Raw genomic sequence first — 18756 nt, 5'->3', positions numbered from 1 at the left:
TGCTTTAAACTGCACCTTGATGGCTTTTTAGTAGAAAAGACATTATATACATGGCAGAAATAAATACTTGTGGAAATGCTGAGGACTGTATCTCCCCTTCTTGTACAGGAAATAGGCTGCTGTCGCTCAGTACTTCTCTACCCTTTTTCTTAGCAGAGTAAGGTGACCAGCTTCAAAAATATAGTCTTTTATTGAGCTAGGTTGACTTTGCAATATAGAGTAAGTAACTGCATTATTAGTATGTCCATCTATCATAGCGGTGATCTCACTGATGGGTGGTGTTAGCTCTTGCCCACATCAGGAGCTGATTCCAAACAGAGTCCCTCCTCCCGACTTCTGCTCCAAAGGGGCTGGCTCCACCCTCAAGGAGGTTTGGGCTGCTTGTGGATTGGACAGCAGGAACACTTGACATTAATCAGTCCACTTATTTGGCTTGACAGTGAACTCACACCCATCCCCAGTGACCCTTCATATTCTCCTTAACCCACCCCTCAACCAGAGGCAATCTGGTTCTCTGGCATGAGCTGCTATATAGGACACAAAAGTCCTCTCTTTAGCACAGAATCTGAATGTTAATTCGTCATGGAAACTGTTGGCTGGATACAAGCAAGTGGAAAGTGGTCTCTTTCTGGAACACATCACCAGCCCTGCTGGATCAGCCCAAGGGCCCATCCTGTCTAGCATTATGTTCACACAGTGGCCAGCCCTATCCCTGACCCCACGGGCAGCACAAGAATGCCACAGGACCCTCTTTCCCATGCTCCCCAGCAACTGACGGGCATAATTCCTCTGCTACTGGCAGAAGCATAATAGCATTTGCACTGAGAGCTGCCTCCTCCACGGATTTGTCTCCTCCCCCTTCAAAACATCCAAATTGGTGGCTTCCACTACATCTTGGGGAAGAAGGTTCCAATTCAGTGACGTACTGAGCCTCCCACCAAATAGGCTCCTGAATTTTAGCATAATGACACGGGGGGGGGGGGGGATGAGAGCCACAATGAGGGGAGGAATGATGAGAGAGGGAGGCACATCTTTGTACACTTAAAATTCGCCTCCCCCTTTCCTGAGCTCTGCAACCCCACATATGTTGCCCCTTTCCTCAGAGGGGAGCTCCTCCAGCCCCTCGGCCACTTTCATTGCCCTTTTCTGTACTTCATCCCTTTTTTAGATGCAACACACATTGGCAGTTTTATTTTAGCTTCCTTTCTTACTTATGCCCAAGATGGAATTTGCCTTTTGACCGGTGCCACACGTCAGGGCAACATTCTCCCCGAGCTGCCCACTTCAACCTCAAGATCACTTTCTTGGTCAGTCACAACTAGCTCAGATCCCATCTCAGAATTAAGACACCTGCTTAGTCTTGGGTCCTAGTTCTCCCTTGCTAGTTTGCAGAGACCCAATCTCAAATACCAAATGATTGGCCTAAATTGACTGCAATAACATTGGCGCCATACCAGGTCAGACAGACAGACCAGAATTGCAAAACGAAGGAGGCGACCCAGGAAGCCAAGGCATCTAACTTTGCTCTTTTATTGGGTGTGCAGCAGACAAAAAACGCAGCCTCACAGCTGAAAGAAACCGAGAAACCAAACAACGAACAAGTGATGAGCTTGACTCACGCCATAGCCACGGCAAAGAGAATTAAAAACTGCGAGAGGGAGAGGGAAAAGACAAGGGCAGCTCACGAACGGAAATAACTGATGAGAGACAGAGCGGCTGGCCAGGATGATTGCTAAGCCAACCCCTACGCTGGCAGGGAAGCCTGGTGTGAGCACGTGTGTGAGCACGTGTGTGGGCAAGTGTGCAAGAGACCAACACATCGCTCAACTGTACAAGTCTCTGCCTCCGACAGAGGGGTAGGCGCCCTTGCACTGCGTCGCCAGCATTCAGAAGTCCCAGCTGCCCTTTTAAACAGGGGAAGGAGGGAGGGCGCAAAGTCAAAATCATCACCGAATGGCAATCAATCCGACATCCATCAGCTTCTGAATTTTCTGAGCGATGACTGGATTCTTCAAGTGTCTGCAGGAAAGAAGGAGGGAGAAGGGACTTGTCAGGACTTCGGCCGCCCCAGCCACCAAACGAAGAGGCTGAGCCATGGTTTGGCCTTTTTACAGAGTCATAATGGGATCCCTGTACCGGTACCTCCCCTGCAAGCAATCCACCCAGCGGAACTCCAAAAGCTGCTGACAATTAACAATTCAAGGAAGTGGAGCAAGGGCAAAGCTGTCACAAAAAACGAGCACCACAGATGTGAAGATGCTTTTAAATCCGAGACAGCTTTGCAAGACGGTCCGCAGAACAAAAACCTTCCTTGTCAGTCTCACGTCCACCCCGCTTCCCCTACACGGCCATGTGCTCACGCCAACCAGAACGGCCCAGGCCTAGAGGTCCTTCCCTGCCCTCACTCACTCGCTTAGTGCTTGTGGATCCTTTTGCATCTGCTCCAGGATCAGCCTCATGGCCGGGTCGCTCATGATCTGCTGCACTTCGGGGTCCGCCATGGCACGGCGCTTCACATCCTCGGGGTTGTCGTTGCGATTGTACTGGGACATGAGGCAGCGCTGGTAACCCTCAGCCGCTTCCTGCAGGAGATGGAGCGCAATGCTGGAGTGCTTGGAACTGATTATTTCCCCTCCTCGTCGTCGTCTTCGGTCCAATGGCAGCACATAAAATTCTATTTCTCTACAATAATTTCTAGTCTCAAATGGGCTGGATGAATACGTGTGTGTATGAAGGATGTGAGGAGCTCAACCTGATACGGATGACTGGATGGAACTTCCTTCCTCTCTCTCTCAATTACTGTAACTCTGTTGAGCTATTATTCAGTGAAGCTGGCAAATGATATAGTCAAGACAGACACAAAAGCGCTTTTCTGCACAATGCGTGATTAACCTGTGGTGTCTGCTGTCCCAAGTAGCGGTAGCCACTGGAAAAGAGGGCGTTGGAAGAGGCTCAGAAACGTTCACGGGGGAAGAGGTTTGGCAGCGGCGGCTAACTAAATGATAATGACACATGGAGCCTCCACGGACAGAGGCAATTTATCTCGGAATGCCAGTTGCAAAAGGACCAGCAGCAGGGTGTGGGAAGCTGCTTTGGTGCCCTGCTTGCTGGCTTCCTGGAGGTAACCGGTGAGCCTCTGTGGGATGGAGAATGCAAAAAGAGAACAGGGTGGGCATCACCCCACCGCTGCTGAATTTGCTGTGGCAGCAGCAAAAATCCTGAGCTTTTACTTCAAAGCAAGGCGAGTTTTATGCCGTTCCAGAGTTTCTTGATGCTGCCGAATTTGGGCAGAAAACCAAGTGGCAGAGGGGCAGGGCGACGGTCCTGCAGCCTTACCCAGCAGGCCTCAAATGCTTTTGCTCTCTATCAAAGGGGGCAGCACGGGTAGCATGATGAACGTGTCAGTGAAGTTAGGAAAACAGCAACATAAGGATGCGCAAATCATTTAGGAACTTCCCCAAGGGGGACTGGTGCCCGCCCTCCAGGGCTGCGCTTTTCTAGGAGGGGGTTTTATCAATGATTCGGCTAAAGCTTTAACCTGTAGAAGGATGGGACACAACACGCTTGGTGGGAACTCCCCATCCTCCTCCCCCCATCCCTGGTCCCTCTTTTCCGCTGCGGCAACAGCCGATTTGGTGCGCTCACCTTACAGCTCGAGTCCAGCTCAAGGGCCTTCTGATAGACATCCATGGCTTTGGTATAGTCTTTCATGGCTTCCAGAGCTGCGGCCTTGCGTGTGTAACCCTTGACTGGAAGCCAAGAGCAAGCAGTAAGTGCTTTGAACATGTGGATTGCGCCCCATCCTGTAACATCTGTGCTTTCTGTCTACTGTTCTTCAACAGGTGCCCTGCTTAAGAGCATATGAATCTCTTCAACTAACTGGCTGGCGGCTTTACCCTTTTTGGCCCAAACAATCCTTAAGGGCTTTGGAAGAACCTGTTGCTGAGTCTAAATCCCTTCCCTTTTCCTGCAGACCCCCATCCTCTACCTGCAGGAAACCCTTTTACTTCCCCCCTCCCAAGCCTTCAAGTTAATCTATTCAAATCCAGGTACTTACTGAATGAGGGCTCTAGACGGATACATTCTTCACAATCCTGTAGCAGGAGGAAGAGAAGCAAGTTTATTTTTAAAGACTGCATTTTCAGGGAAAAGCACAAAGCTTGCGATCCTTCCATCTGTTCATTCTCCAGCTTTTCAACTCAAACTAGCCTTACCACCAGCTTATACCCCCAGGAGTCTCCATCCCCTGCTTTCAGACTGCCATGTCCAGGAACAAGACCAAATCCCCAGGTAAGCCTGCCTTGGGGTGAGATTACTTGCAAGCACAGCAAATTCAGCAGCATCAGAGAATCTGAGCTGACTGTCCAATCAGACCCCTGCAGGGGACCATCAAGTTGCAAAGCCCAAGTAGTTCATTCCGAGCCATCCAAGCCTGGCATGGCATGTCAAACAACCAAATACAGGTAGGCAAGAGACTGAAGTTTGAAGCACCAGCTAAGCCTCGTTGTATTGGAAGACCCAAGTACAGTTCATGCCTTTGCCATGAAAGCCCAGCTCTCATCGACAGCTAGAACTGCGCCAAACCTAACTCTGGACATACACCACAAGAGTTTACCATCCTGGCATGGAGAACTACATGGCTGAAAGTGTCCTTATCAAAAACAACACCATGTACATCGAAAACTAGATGCCAAGGAGAAGGTTCGCTTCGCCTGTTTTCCCAGACACGCTATACTTCGACATGCAGCAAATTTCATTTTTAAATCTGAAAGCAACGCCGTCAGGAGGTCCCCCAACCACCAGCTTAAGTACAAGGGTCTAGAAGAACTTGGGGTGTTCGATGTGAACCGGGCCGTAGTGTTTATACTGTTCAATTACTCTGTAAGCACCCAAGTCTCATGAATTCTTAAAAACTTAATGCTCTTAAAAACCACAGGGAGGACAGCCTGTGAAAACAAAATTTTCTTTTGAAAGCAAGAAAGGCTGCAGATTAATGTCTTCACCCAGAAGCAGAGCTGGGTCCTTATTGTGCAGGATCAGGCGCCGAGCTAGCAAATCATCGGGATCTTTTTAAAATGAATGCTCAACTGACATACCCTTTCTGGTGACAGAACGCTGCAAGGGAGTGATGGGATTTCCTGTACTCAGGCCTTTGTAGAGGAAAAGGACTTCCAGTAAGGATAGGCCAGTCATGTGCTACAGAGGAAAGCTTGCCCTGAGATCACAAACCAGACACAAATGCATGGGGAGAACACACTGCTCTGGAACAACCATTCTAAAATGATGTTTATTTTATAGAGCTATTTTATAGCTCTTAAACCCCCGAAGAGCTATCATGGGGAAAAGGGCCAAGCCTTGCTCTTTGCAGCATCTCAGAGAGACAAGAGTCGATTCCAGGGGGCGTAGGTTACAGGAGAAATAACTTTCGTTGCTTATTAGGAGAAGCATCTTGTTGGGAAGAGCCATTTGACCAGGGGAAGAACAAACTGCTTGCAGGAGGTCTTCAAGCAGAGACCGGCCAGCTTCCTTACATTAAGCCAGCAAATCTAACTCTAATCCTAGGAAGCCCTTTCCATACTGGATTTATCTGCCACTGAACTGTAGCTCCTTGCAGGGACACGTTTTTACAGGCATGCTCAATGCACACAGAAAACTGCGGAAGTCAGGTCAGCTTCACCAGGGCCCCGCAGGAAGAGAGCAGGCCCTCAGGCATGCCCCACGCCCTTTGACACCCGTGCATCGTTTGGGGAAGAAGGCAGGCAACGGCGGATGGAAAAAGCTCTCTTCCAGGCAAGCGTGCCCACCACTGAGGAGCCTTTGACAAGCTTCCGGGGGCAGCTCTTGCCCAGAATACAGTTTGGAAGACGGGGAATCAGGGGTCTCACCTTCAGTGCTAACTGGAATTCCAGTAGTTTGGTGTAGCAGGCAGCCCTGTTGCTGTAGAGTTTGGCATCTTCGGGGTTGCGCTTGATGGCTTCTGTGTAGTGCTTCATCGCTTGTGGGTAGTCCCCTGTGAGAAAGAGCACAGGTTTAAATATTCCGCTGGTTGGAGGCTTTCTAGCTAGAATACTCTGAAACATCTTCATTGCTTTGCAGAGTAGATTTAGGCATGCGATGGCATCACCACTGGAGACAGGACGAACTGATAAAGGCGGTTTAGTAAAAGGTTATTTTGCACATATGGAAAGGTACTTGAGGATTGCTCTTTAGGACTTAAGAGACACTGCGGCTAATGCAAACTCCTTATCGACTTATTTTATGCCGGGCCAAATTCCCCACCCCTCCATCCCAACAAATACACCCACAACCAGGTCCGGCCTTCCTCCAACTCCACAAGGCTCTCCCCCTGCCATATTTCTGAGTGCCAGGGGAGTTTATCTGGGCTGCGATGCCTGCTTTGGCCACCTTCTTCTACAAGACTGCAGAGCAGCTTCCCGGCATCACACAGCCCTGGACTCCCAGCTCCTGATCTATACCAGCCACGCTGGATTATCCCACTGAACAACAACAACTTCCTATTGAGGTCTCAGCTGTTCACTGTCTACTCAGCTTTCTCTGGTCTTTTCTGTAACTCCACACACCAACCAGCAGGATACCTGGCTAGAGCTCAGAGGTGAGGGCTCAAAGGCACATCACTGCATGCCAGTTGCTAAGAACAATGGGAGGGGGATGTTTCCTTCTCAGCTTGCATGGGGGCTTTATTGGGTGGTTACTGCGGGGAAAGTGCAGGGTGAGGTGGGCCTGGATGCAGCTGGATGTCCCTTAGGTGACTAACACCGCAAGGCAAGCCAGCGCTATCTGTCCCCTCCTGCAGTCTGGACTGAGGAGGGGCCTGGAAAACACTGGCTTGGGAAGGCTCACCCACATACATTATGGCCAAGTTTTGAATGAGGCTTGGGTCAAAGCAACGAGTCCGTCATGTTCGCTAGATGAGCGAATGTGCCGGTCAGCCGCAGCATTTCCGCTCGACGTTTTGCTGTGGGTGGCTGAGGGGCCTCTAGGTGTTGCGAGGGCTCTTTCTGCACCAACAGGGGAAATGCACGCGTGTGGTGCTGCCGCTTCCAAAGTAGCCCTCTGCAGTGCACAGGGAAGCCCCTGCCCTCTGGGATGGTACCTGTCTGCTCACGCAGCCTTACACGCACACCCATCCTCACCTTTCTGGAAACACTCGTTGCCTTTGTTCTTCTCTTCCAGAGCCAGCTCAGGATTGATGTAGGCTAGTCTTTCCTGTTCTTTCAGGATTTTCTCAGCCTGAAAAAGTGCAAGGGAACATTGTCAGTTTTCGGAATCCCCGGGAGACGGGCAAGGAAGTCACTAGTTACTGGAGTGTCCACCTGTCTCCCTCCAGGTAAACCGGAAAACAGGGGAGAGGAGTTCTGGCTCTGCCCTTCACCCTAAGATTAAGCTATTAGCAGCATGTGTTTGGGAAAAGATTTATCATTAAGACATCATCTTCCAAACTTGCCATTCCTTATGGAAGTTGAGGACACAGGTAGCTCTTTTTGGGGGGGGGGATTTCTGCAGCAGCCGCAGGATGCCCATGCATCTTTGTTGGGCAGGTTGTCTGCTGGGCCTTGTGTGCAAGTTCTCAGGTGTGATTCCTGGCACCTCCAGTGGAAGCAAGGCTCAGGTGTAAGGGTGGGAAAGCCAGCGTTGGCGGCAGCATCTGGACGGGAGAGGGATCTGCTTTCAGTGCTGCATCAAGGACCTCGGAAGGGAACACTCGCCTGCTGGCACTTCTTCAGCACGTCTGGAGTCCGGTGCTCAGCCAAAGACTTGTTGTAAAACTGAATGGCTTCCTTGTACTTCTCCTCCTTGAAGAAAGAGTTGCCAATCCGTGCATAGGCTCTAGATGCAAGAACACAAGCTTAGAATCGAGTTGCTGGTAAGCACCTGGCAGGAGAAGAATCCTGACCCACAACTCGCCTGACGTTTTTTTGGGGCAGCTGTGGGAAAGGCACATTCCACGCTTGGTATTTTGAATGAATACAGGACGTCTGTGCTGGGATGCAAATCCACGGCACAGCCCGGTGTGGAACGTTGTGCACAGCTCTCCTTTATGCATCTCAGAAAGGATGGCACAACGCTGGGAAAAGTGTACCAAAGAGGGAGGCCTGCAATGCTTGGGGCTTCGTGGGGCGGGGGGGAGGAGCCGGGGGGGGGGAAATGGCAGAAGTCTATAGATCTATTCATGGAGTAGAGAAAGTACATAGGTCCTCTGCCATCATGCTGGAATCTGATGAAGCCATCAATGGACAAAAGGAATTACTTTGCCCAATTATTTTATTTTTTAAAATTGTAACGCACCCAGGAGCCTTATGGCTAATGGGGCAGGATAAAAGTCTAAATAATAAATTACTTATTCATATGGGACATAGTTACAGCTTGGAATTAAATATGTGGCATTAGGCAGAAATGTAGACAGCATTAACATGAGGTAGAAAAATTCAGTGACTATTAGTGCCTTCTAGTTAGAATGGCTATAGGTTAGTCCCAATTTCAGAGGTGCCAGGCCTCTGAATACCAGTTGATGGGCCGACAGTGGGAGCGTTGCCCTCACAACCTTCTTCTGGACTTCAGAAGCACTGGGTTGGGCACGGTGAGAAACAGAATGCTAGGTGAGATAGGCCTTCTGCTTGATCCAAATGGCCTGTGCTGTCTCTCTTGGCTGAAGAAGCGAACAAGCAAAGTTACCGAAGCCCAGAGTGTGCTGTATTCTCAAGCGTTCATCTCTTGCCATTCCCCTCATGCACAGAGAATTCTTCTTTCAAAGCTTGCTACTTCAAAGTGTTAAAGAGAAGCCTAACCAATTAATTCTAAAACTATGAAGAAAACACGTCTATTGATTGTGCGCAGAGTGCAAAATTTGCACGCACAATCTTCCAGGCCAAACCATGGATTCTCCAGTTCAGGAGGAACCGTCTGCCGTCCCTGGGAAAGACCCTTTTCTTTTTAAGGACTTAGAGAATGGTTCCCCATTAGAGCAGACCAGCTGCCCTCAATGTGGCTGCCGTTTGGTTTTAATTCCCCGAAGCTCTAAGCCTATGGCTAAGAAGACTGGGAGTTGTACTCTGAAATATCTGGAGGGGATGACACACTGGGGAAAACCAAAGTTGGCCATTCTCAGAGAGAGGAATTGAAAGTCTACGGTGGTCTCTACAGGTGAGACCATTGCTCAAAAGCAGCAAAAACAGTCTGTATGCAAAAGGCCCCCAAAATCAATTCTCAAAGAAAAGCCGGTGAGAAAGCTGGGCTTGTCCACCATCCCCCAGTGCCACACCAGTGGGCTCGGGGCAGATTCCCTGCTTCAAGAGAGGCCGACCGCTATGGTCGTGCTGGCGACTTACTTGGCAATCTGCCGGTAATCCTCCCGGTTCTCACGCCCTACCTCGATGGCCTGCTCGCACAGCTCTCGGCACTTGCTGTAATCTCCTCTCTCAAAATACACCGCTGGAGTTGAAGAAACATCACAGAAGTGAATGCCTGTTTGTATGGACCGGCTGCATCTTTCTAGGGGATCGTCTCCCACATACCTTCCCAACGCCCCCAGGATCCTTCAAGGCACTTTTCCAGGTGCCCCCCTCAAAGAGGACAAGTCACGTGACTGCATGAGGGGGGCACTTTTCGGCAATGGCACCCTGGTTGTGGAACGCCTTTCTCAGAGAAGCTGACCCAGCATCTCTGCGGCGGCCTTTTTGGTGTGAGCTGGAGTCCTTTTCAACGGTGGGGCTTATAAATTTGTTTTTGCACTGTTGTTTTCTAATGCCTTTTAAACTTAAGATGTTATGTACATGCTGTTTTTATGCTTCGTAGTTTCATATTTTTTGTTTGTATACTACCCAGACAATCTTTTCATTAATGGGCAACCTAGAAATGTTTTAAGTAAATAAAGACATTTCCAGCACAATTAGCCCCCTTTCACACCTGCTGCAGACTGCTAGGAGTAAACATCAAGGCTGCCTGGACTGGGAAGCAGCCCTGACCCTCACCTGCTTGATTTGTGATGTAAGTCATATTGGTGGGGTCCAACTCTTTGGCTTTGTCATAATGCTTCAGAGCTGCCTCAAAGTCTTTCTTCTTGTAAGCCTCGTTCCCCAGCTCTTTCTCCTTAATGGCCTGAAAGGGAACAGACACGTATTTATGAATGGTGGTCACTCCAGGACAGCAAGGCATGGTCTCCCAGAATTATAGGCTCTCTTACAAAGTTGCTTCTCTGGTCCTTAGGGACTCTGGGCTTTGCTGTTTTAGCACTGGGGCATCTGAAGGATCACCTCGGCATCTGAGGTCCAATTTGAGACAGGCAAGTGAGGCCCTGCCCCATCGCCAAAGGTCAGTCTAGTTAGCTACTAGAGACTTGGCATTCTTGATTATGGTGTGCCAGCTGGGGTGTATCCTCCCCAGACAGATCTCAAGCATCTTTTAGGTGCTAAGAGCAGAACAGTTCTGATTCGCTTGAGCACTGGGTTAGCTGTAGATGAGTCCATTTTTGTATTTTCTATCATTGTGATGTGTGTTAGCTGATGTGTGCTTTGGATACCGGGTTAGCAGAAGGTGGGGTGGATAAAATATGTAATGCATAAGATGGCATGACCATTTAAAGGTTTAAAGGAAAGCCGTCTGAATAAGAAAGGGGATAAACAAATGCAGACACAGACCATGGCAGCGGGAGCTTGTGGTGCCAAGAGCCCAGTCTCCTGGCCAGGAAACAGTACCTGCTTCTTATTCTCTGGCAGGTCTTCCTCCATAGGCTCTGGCTTGGGCTCCTTCTTGGGAGGAGGAGGAGGGGGCGGGGACATTGCTTCGTCGTCATCATCCGCACTGGCTAAGTCAACACCAAGCAGTACTCCTAGGGTTGTCATTACACGCGGGTCCTTCAGTTTCCTGCGGGGGCACAGACAGATCACACACAGACACACCGCCTGGTGAATGGAGTGCCAGAAGCCTAGGTTTTGATTCTGTCTCTGCCAGACTCCACCAGCTCCAAACCTGCTCCCTGGTTGTTGCTTTCCCTGGCAATATCATAAGGCTAACAGATTTATTATGGGATCTTAAAGTCCCTTGGAGTTAGCCCCTAAACCTCTGACTGTAACACATCTGTTTGTTTAAAATATCCTTCAGGCCTCTTGGTTCTTTCTGCTGAGGAAACTTCTGAACTTCACAGATGGAACCCAACTTGCAGAGTTACCAATTCCATTTTTTCCTTGGTTGCTCTGGGATTTCAGCTAGCTGTGTGGCAGGAAAGCCTCCCCCCTCCCCGACTCACACACAAATCTCCTAATTTACTGATGGCTTCGCAGAATCTAGGACGAGATTATTGACTATATTGTCTCGTGAAGATTTACTAGAAAGACTTTGAAGGTACCCTTGTCCTTGATGTAAGACAATGAAACCTTCAATAAAACCAATGAGACTTGTGTTCATGCCCATCTACTGAGTGTATGATCTTTATGCACTTTAACTTCAGTCCCTGGACTGGGATTTACCATTGGGTTCAGCCACACAAATTGTTCCTCATTCCACACAGCTAGCCTTGTCCAAACAGGATGCCGCCTACACCTGCGTTCCCTATCCTGTTTGGATACTTCCCTTCTTCACTTGATTCTCTTTTATACCTCAACACACTTCAAACAGACACCTTGTTATTTTTTATGGCACTTCCTGTGCCTGACGATGTGGAGGTTGAGCCATCCCCTGGCACAAAGGGCTGTAGCCCCTTCGGGGAAATCACCGCATGATGATTCCGTCATGTGAATTGGCACCCTGACACTTACGTCCCCAGGTCTGAAGGCTTGTTGCGGAGCTGCTCGATCAACTCCCTGTAGCTCGGGTCGTTCAGCAAGGCCCTCGTGCGGGGGTCATTCTCCAGCTTCTGGTAGAAGTTAGGCATGTTGAAAGGGTTCATGAGATTCCTTTCTGGGGTGGGTACGGGACGATGGAAGAAAGGGGTGATTATTTTCAAGGAGGCACAGCTGAACTTCGGCTGAAAGGCTCTTCTGTGTCACCCACAGTGGAAAACTCTGGGAAAATGCGGAAGGATTACCTCATGCAAGGCATGAGGTTCATGCTCTTACCTGCCTGCTTGGCTTGCAGGGCACCCCAGGTGGAAATACGGACTCTGGCAAATGACAGGAACTCTGGAGCCAAAACAACTGGGAAGGCCCAGCCTTGCATTCCGACTCAGACTACCAAGGAGGGCCGAGACCTGATTATCTGCAGGATCTCCCTTTCTTTCAGCACGAGGTGCCTGAGGTCATCTCCACCAGGCACTGCTGAAAAGAATCACTGCCCTAGAAAAGGCCTTGTCAATGCATCCATTTGGTGCTTCATAAGGGAGGCTTCGTTACCCCCTTGATCCTCTCAATGTACAACAATCCCAGAGGCTTGCTAATTTCAGGGATTCTCACCTCCAGCTCTGAACGCCTTAAAGAATCTGTGCCCATGGAGGTGTCGGCATTCCCCCCGTTTCTCGGGTCAAGCAGGTGGAGGCCTCACGGCTTGGAGCCCCTGAAGGGTCCTGTTGAAAATGTGACCCCGTTTCTTCTGACAAGCGGAAGGCCACTAAACAACTTGCCAGAGAGTAAGGCCAACTGAACTCCATGGGGCTTGCTTCACATTTGACTGACAGCACCACACACGCCTCTTGCTTCTTTCCAAACAAAGAATTTGAATACTGTTATGTAATAGCTTGTTTGCTTTCTCTGGCAAGGAACCCAAGGGTTCGTCCTCACAAAAGCCACCCTCTGAGGTAGGTTGGGCTGAGAATCTGGAACTGGCCCAAAGGCACCCAATGAACTTCATGTCCGTGTGAGGAGTATTTATTTATTCATTTAAAACATTTCTATGTCACCCCCATCGCAACAAAGCCTCGGGGCGGCTCACAAAGAATACATAAAAACATATATAAATAATAATATAACAATTAAAAAAAATTAAAAAACCCCCAGTGCATTCTCGGCTAAAAATTTTAAAATCCTAATGAATTCAATAATTTAACAATTAAAATAAGTTTTAAATAAAAGGTCTTAGCCTGGCGCCGAAAAACAAATAACGACGGCGCCAGGCAGACCTCTCTGTAGAAGCTGGGAGCTCCTGGGCCCAGCCCCAGCCCAGCCCCATAAAGTAATACTGTGAAGCAAGCAGAATTTTGTTTGTTTGTTGTTAAGCACAGTGTTGAGCAGTGTTTCTCTGAAAACAGTAACTGCTACAAGATAAACCTTAGCACCTGTGTTTCTTTAAAATGAACTTGCATTGAAAAGATTTGTCTGCTCCGTGATTAATTGCGGCACTTTTTAAAGTCAATGAAAAGTATGCAATAGAAGCGTTGCTCTGCCAGCAGGGAAAAAAAGGTGCACAATCACCAAATTCCCTTGTTGAACATCTGCAGAAAAACTCCAGCGACATAAACCTGGGGCTGAGGGCCAAACCATACCCAAGGGACAGGTTGGGGGCAGCTGTAAACCCACAGAAAACTGAATGGAAAGATGAAAGATTTACAAGCCACCCAGAGACTATGAGAATGGGATGGTATATAAATATTGCAATAAATAAAAATTAAATAAAAATGAGGAATTCTGCCCTCCCACCTTGTGAGTGTCATGACCAAGTCCAGACCCAGAACTCCCTGATCCCCAGATCAACACTCTAACCACCCCATCACACTGCCAATGAACAGGACTGCTCTGTGAATTTTATCCAGGGTACAATCCTATGTATGCTTAGAGGAGAGAAAAAAAAGTACTACAACTCGCAGCATCCTCCAGCCAGCATGGGCCTTTTTTTGCTTAGATATGCATACTGCAGCCCCCTGAGATAGGCTGGGGCTCTTTTTCCTTTGGACAATCAGTGAGGACTTGCATTAGAGGAAGGAGGCTTACATCAACCCTCTTTGTCAGAATTTTAATAAGGTCGACACACTGGACTAACCGGTCCCCAAGAGGTAAGAGTGTGAAGAAGCCTCCTGAATCAGACCAGGAGAACTCTCTTGGGCAGCATCTTATTTCCTACAGTGGCAACAGAGAGCTTCTGGAAGTCTGCTGGCAGGACTTGAGGGGCAAATATTCTCTCCTGCTTCTGCTTCCTGGGAACTGGTGTTGAGAAGCATGGCTGGAAGATGCTGGGAGCTGTAGGACCTTTCGGTGTCTAGACATGCATCAAGCTGCATCCATCATCAGTGGATTATAATGAGATGTTCAAGACTTTTGCTAGAGTATTTCCTGCTCCCTAATTTCCTGGCTGTTAGGATCACCACTGTTCCCGTAAACTGCTTCTCCCCAATCCAACTCCTGCAATCTGCCTTGCAGCCCCTGGCCAGACTTAGGTTTCTCCTGCCAACACAGAACATGATTATATCTGCAGCTGCAAGAAACAATCCATGTGTCATTACTCCGGCTATATGCAGAGAATGACTTCTTGGATTCCTGTCAAGAATAATTTCTCAGACTTCTGCTTCAAGTTAAACAGGGAACTAGCAAAGGTGCAGACCAGCCCTGAGAGAAAAGTATGGAGCCACAGTTCCCCTCACCTGCCAGCCGGGACTCCATGTTTTGCAACCCTTCCTTCAGCTGAGCATTGCCCGGTTCATGTTTCAACCCTTCCGCGTATGTCTTTTTAGCCTCCTCAAAGCGGTTCAGGAACTCCAAGGCAGCAGCCTTCCGGGAATAGCCCTGCAAAAAACAGGAGGAGAAAAACTGGAGGAAAAGCCAGAAAGGCTAAGGATCCACCTCCTTCACCAGGGAAGCTGGCGAGTGCCACCCCGAGCCCCTTAGTTCATTTAGGACACAAACTGCAAGGGTTGGGGACTAATTTGGGGCAGGTGTCAAAGGCGGCACTCGAGCGAGCAGGATGGCACAGGGACAACATAGCACAGGCCGGAGTGATGCATCTTACCAACAAAAAAGCACCCCACCTCTAAACCCATTCAGGCTTCGGGGACAGAAGCCCTGCTCAACAGCCAGGCCACCTCACCTTGCCCCACTCGGGCTTCAGCTCAACGGTCTTGCAGGCATCTTCCAGGGCCTTGTGATATTCGCCCTTCTTGGCATAAGCAGCAGACCTATTGCTGTAAAGCACGTGGTTGGCAGAATCCAATTTGATGGCCTCCGAGTAGTGCTTGATTGCTTCAGCTGTGTTGCCAGAGCTCAGGGCCTTGTTACCCTTCTCCTTCAATTCATTTACCTGATAAAATAACGATGACAGGAGTCAAAGGCTTATGAAGCACTCCATGTGTTAGTAACACAGCAACATAACCTATTTACACACTGAACTACTTACTGCATGCGGAGTACCTTGGGTGACTTACTCTCTGTCATATTCCCTCATGTTCTCATCATCTTAGAGGCATTATGCTATAAGCCGAGAGTGTTTGCAGTGAGACGAAGGAATAGCCTTGGCACAGAACTTCTTGCAGAGCTTTTCTATGGCCTTCATAGGCTTATCATAAACATGCTTGGTCGCTTTCTTGGCAGGGAATCAGAGAAACCGTATCATGGTGATGATACCCAAACACTTGTGAGGCATACTGAATACTTGAAGGCCCCGCACACGCATTATCTAGACGCAGTTCTGAAAATTACTTTGGTGAAAGTATTATCATCCCCATACTGCAGATGAAGACACTGAGGCTAAGATACCAGGACAGTTCAGGGCAGAGACGAAGTTAAACCCAGGGCCCTCCTACTTCACAGCTCTGCCTCTGAGTTGCCAGATTACACCAGTCCCCACAATGTTGAAATGGGTTAATATACTGCAGTGGCACTTGTGCAGTGCACAGGGGAGCGCTTCCTATCCTCAGCATCTGAACGGCCATCCTTCCCTTAAACACCAACTGCTGTGTTCTCAGGATTCACTCCAATCTCCAAACAGCAATCTGGGTGCAAAGACACTGGAATTATGTTTTGCTTCACCAGCCGAGCCTTGCACAGGCTCAAGCTAGCTGCATGCAGCTGCAGGGTCCTCCACAACACAGGACTGCATTCTGATGCATACTTCTATACGCAATGTATAGGTTGCACTTTGGTGGTTTTGTATGCCGTATCACAGTACATACATTCTCTCTCAGCAGCTTAAAATATTCCTCCTTTTAATGAATGGCAAGTGGCAGGAGTGCTTTCTCACAGAGTTGAACATTCGGGGGACCTCCAAGGGCCAAAGCTGTCCATGACTACGGTTAAGATACTTCCCTCTAGGAGGAAATGCAGTGAAAGCTCTCCCAGATATGACTCACTGCTTCCACAGGTAGCGTCTTCCATTAAGGAGCTTCAAAGGAAGTGGCACCAAGGCCAACGCAGCCTGCATCCATTTGCAGCTTATAATACAGTGGTACAAACAGAACAGTACCCATGTTGTGCCCAAGGCCGCTCGGGAGAGAACGACAAGCAAGCTGGGGGTGTGATGCCTGTGTTTGCAAAAGGAGAATCGCCTCCACCTTTGAGCCGCACTGATTTGGAACAAATGTGCATGGCTATCCATGTAAAGACCCTATATTAAAGGAGAGACCACTGCACAAAGCAAGATTTCACACACACAAGCCTATGAAGGCCAAAACTCTGCAGAGCAGTGGCCTTCTTTCAGAGAAGCATAATATCCTTAACATGAAAGAACGAAAGATGAAGCCATGGTTCTGTGAAATGACGTAGAAGGATTATTGCCAGGTTGCCATGGTGTAACACTGGTACTTTCACTCTCATCTGCTTGCCCTCCAGGCCGTTTTTCACTTGAAAGATGGGGAAAAATCTTCCTAGAGCTTTGGCACCTTTTGTTAAGTGTTGCCTCACGCATTTTTTCACACACAGAACAGATGCAATTAGAATGGGGATGCTCTTATCATTAGTGAGGAGTGATTGGATAGGGCTCAGGAATAAAGTACATAATTAAGGAGGGAGCATAGAACCATTTTCAGTCCTTAGATGTGCTAAGCACTACTTACAGTCCTTCCTCCCATTTCCAGCTGTTTCTTACGCTTCCCTCTAGTTTGACCATCACTATGTGCAACCAACACTCCCCCATAGATAATTTCCTACCCCAATTTCGAGGGCAGGAGTCATAAACCCAGCCAAGCCCTCATAAACGTGCAAGACTCAGCTTCCAGGATGAGGTTGAGCATTGGCATTTGTGCAATATTACAGAAAACCTCACCCGCATGTTCTCCTACTCAACAAAATCTCAGCATACTGTTGTTTCTAAGAGAAAAAGCCATTCAGGCATCCTTTCGGCTCCAGCTGGCATGGTCAGCAACACTGGGATTTCTCCTCCAAAACATCTAGAGATTGGGAATTGCTATGCCCTTTTCAGCCTCACCCCAACCACTCCCACTTTATACAGTCCCACCCCTTGTCAGCCACCACTGCAAACACCATCAACTCCTCCATGCTGGCTGGGGGTGATAGAGGTTGTAGTCAAAAACACCAAGGGGAAACCTGGTTGGGGAAGGCTGACCTACTGCATGGCCTAGAGTGTGGTCAGAAGGCACATCAGGCATCCACCGTGCTGAAGCTCAGCAGGTCTAGGGCTGGAGGGGAGACCACCTGGAAACTGCATGCAGCCACGTGAAGTTCCATCATGCGGGAAAGGTGGAATATCGACATGATACTGTATAGCTGAAGCACCACATTTCTGTAATAACCTGGATAAATATCCCCACACTTTCTGCCTTGAAGGCTCTCAAATCAATACCTGTTTCAGACCATCACACAGTCCTCTGCACTTCCCTAACCCTTTCTACATGCCCTTCTCTCCATATCCTGAAACCCTCTCTCCATTCCAGATCCTTCCACATAGATCTTCCCATAAAGCAGATCGAATCATATATCCATCCAAGCCTCCTCCAAGGCCTCCTCCAGACCTTCCCATGATGTCCTGGTGATGCATCTTTTGCCTTCAAGCTGCCCAAAATTCTCCCCATTCAAGAAGCCCACACACAACATCCCATAATACTTCAGATATTATTTCCCTTTCATTTCTAACTGCCAAGCCTCTCTGAGAAATCACAGAAAATTGTGACCTTATGTCCATCAGTTCACGCAAGGACCTGCCACCCTCCCCATCAGACCTCAATTTCCCATAATGCTTTGCTCAGATACAGCCTTATATCCATACAACTTCCTCCCCCCAAATCCCCGTGACCCCTTGCATAGTTATGCCCCTTCCTCCACAGTTGCCTCACGCACTCTCTCCAATTCTGAACCTCACGCACAACTTCTCATAAGCCCTCACACAAACAGGATCTCGCACCCATCCACCCACCCACACGTTGTCCTCCAACGCCCCGCCGTTTCCCATTTCCCGTAGTCCTCAAGAACCCGTCCAGACATGACGCCCGGGATATGTACGCCTTCCTCCACACATTCCTCCGAGACCCCCCAATCCAGACCCTGAAACACAACTTCCCATAATCCTTTGCCCTTTCAGCCATGCTATTTTTAAAGACCACCCCCCAGCGAGCCATTCCTGCCAATAGATGCGGTTCTCCCTCCAGACCCCCTTCCCAGGATCCCTTGCACCACGCACCACACATTCTCCCCCTCAAGACCACCCTGCTCGATTGACCTCCACCTTCCCGTGAGCCCCTGCGCGAGGCCCAGCCCGGCCCCCCATCGAGGTTGCCTACCTTCTCCATGACGCCGGCCAGATCTCCGCACCACAGCTGCCGCCGCCTCTATTTGAGACTTTTCCTCGCTCTCCCTCCCTCTCCTTCCTGCGCCCGCCTTTCCTTTTGCCTTCTGGAACCTGCTAGAACGCTCCTAGCCCGCCCCTGGCCCC

The 18756-nt window shown here is 49.1% G+C and overlaps 1 protein-coding gene across 1 annotated transcript; it reads right to left on the bottom strand.

Moving 5' to 3' along the window:
• Positions 1–1511: 1511 nt before the first annotated feature.
• On the bottom strand, positions 1512–18756 carry STIP1 (stress induced phosphoprotein 1). Its single transcript, XM_044448722.1, has 14 exons — positions 18605–18756; positions 14965–15174; positions 14522–14663; positions 11772–11913; positions 10713–10881; positions 9990–10116; positions 9348–9450; positions 7728–7848; positions 7155–7251; positions 5886–6010; positions 4058–4094; positions 3646–3749; positions 2410–2582; positions 1512–2019 (listed from the first exon to the last, which is right to left on the bottom strand). The coding sequence occupies exons 1-14, from the start codon at positions 18611–18613 to the stop codon at positions 1947–1949; spliced, it is 1632 nt and encodes a 543-aa protein (XP_044304657.1). The 5' UTR covers positions 18614–18756; the 3' UTR covers positions 1512–1946.

The sequence above is a fragment of the Varanus komodoensis genome, unplaced genomic scaffold (genome assembly GCF_004798865.1).
Source record: "Varanus komodoensis strain SLA01 unplaced genomic scaffold, ASM479886v1 scaffold55, whole genome shotgun sequence".
NCBI lineage: Eukaryota > Metazoa > Chordata > Lepidosauria > Squamata > Varanidae > Varanus > Varanus komodoensis.
The sequence above is the reverse complement of the archived record's forward strand: the minus strand, read 5'-3'. Positions and strand labels throughout refer to the sequence as shown.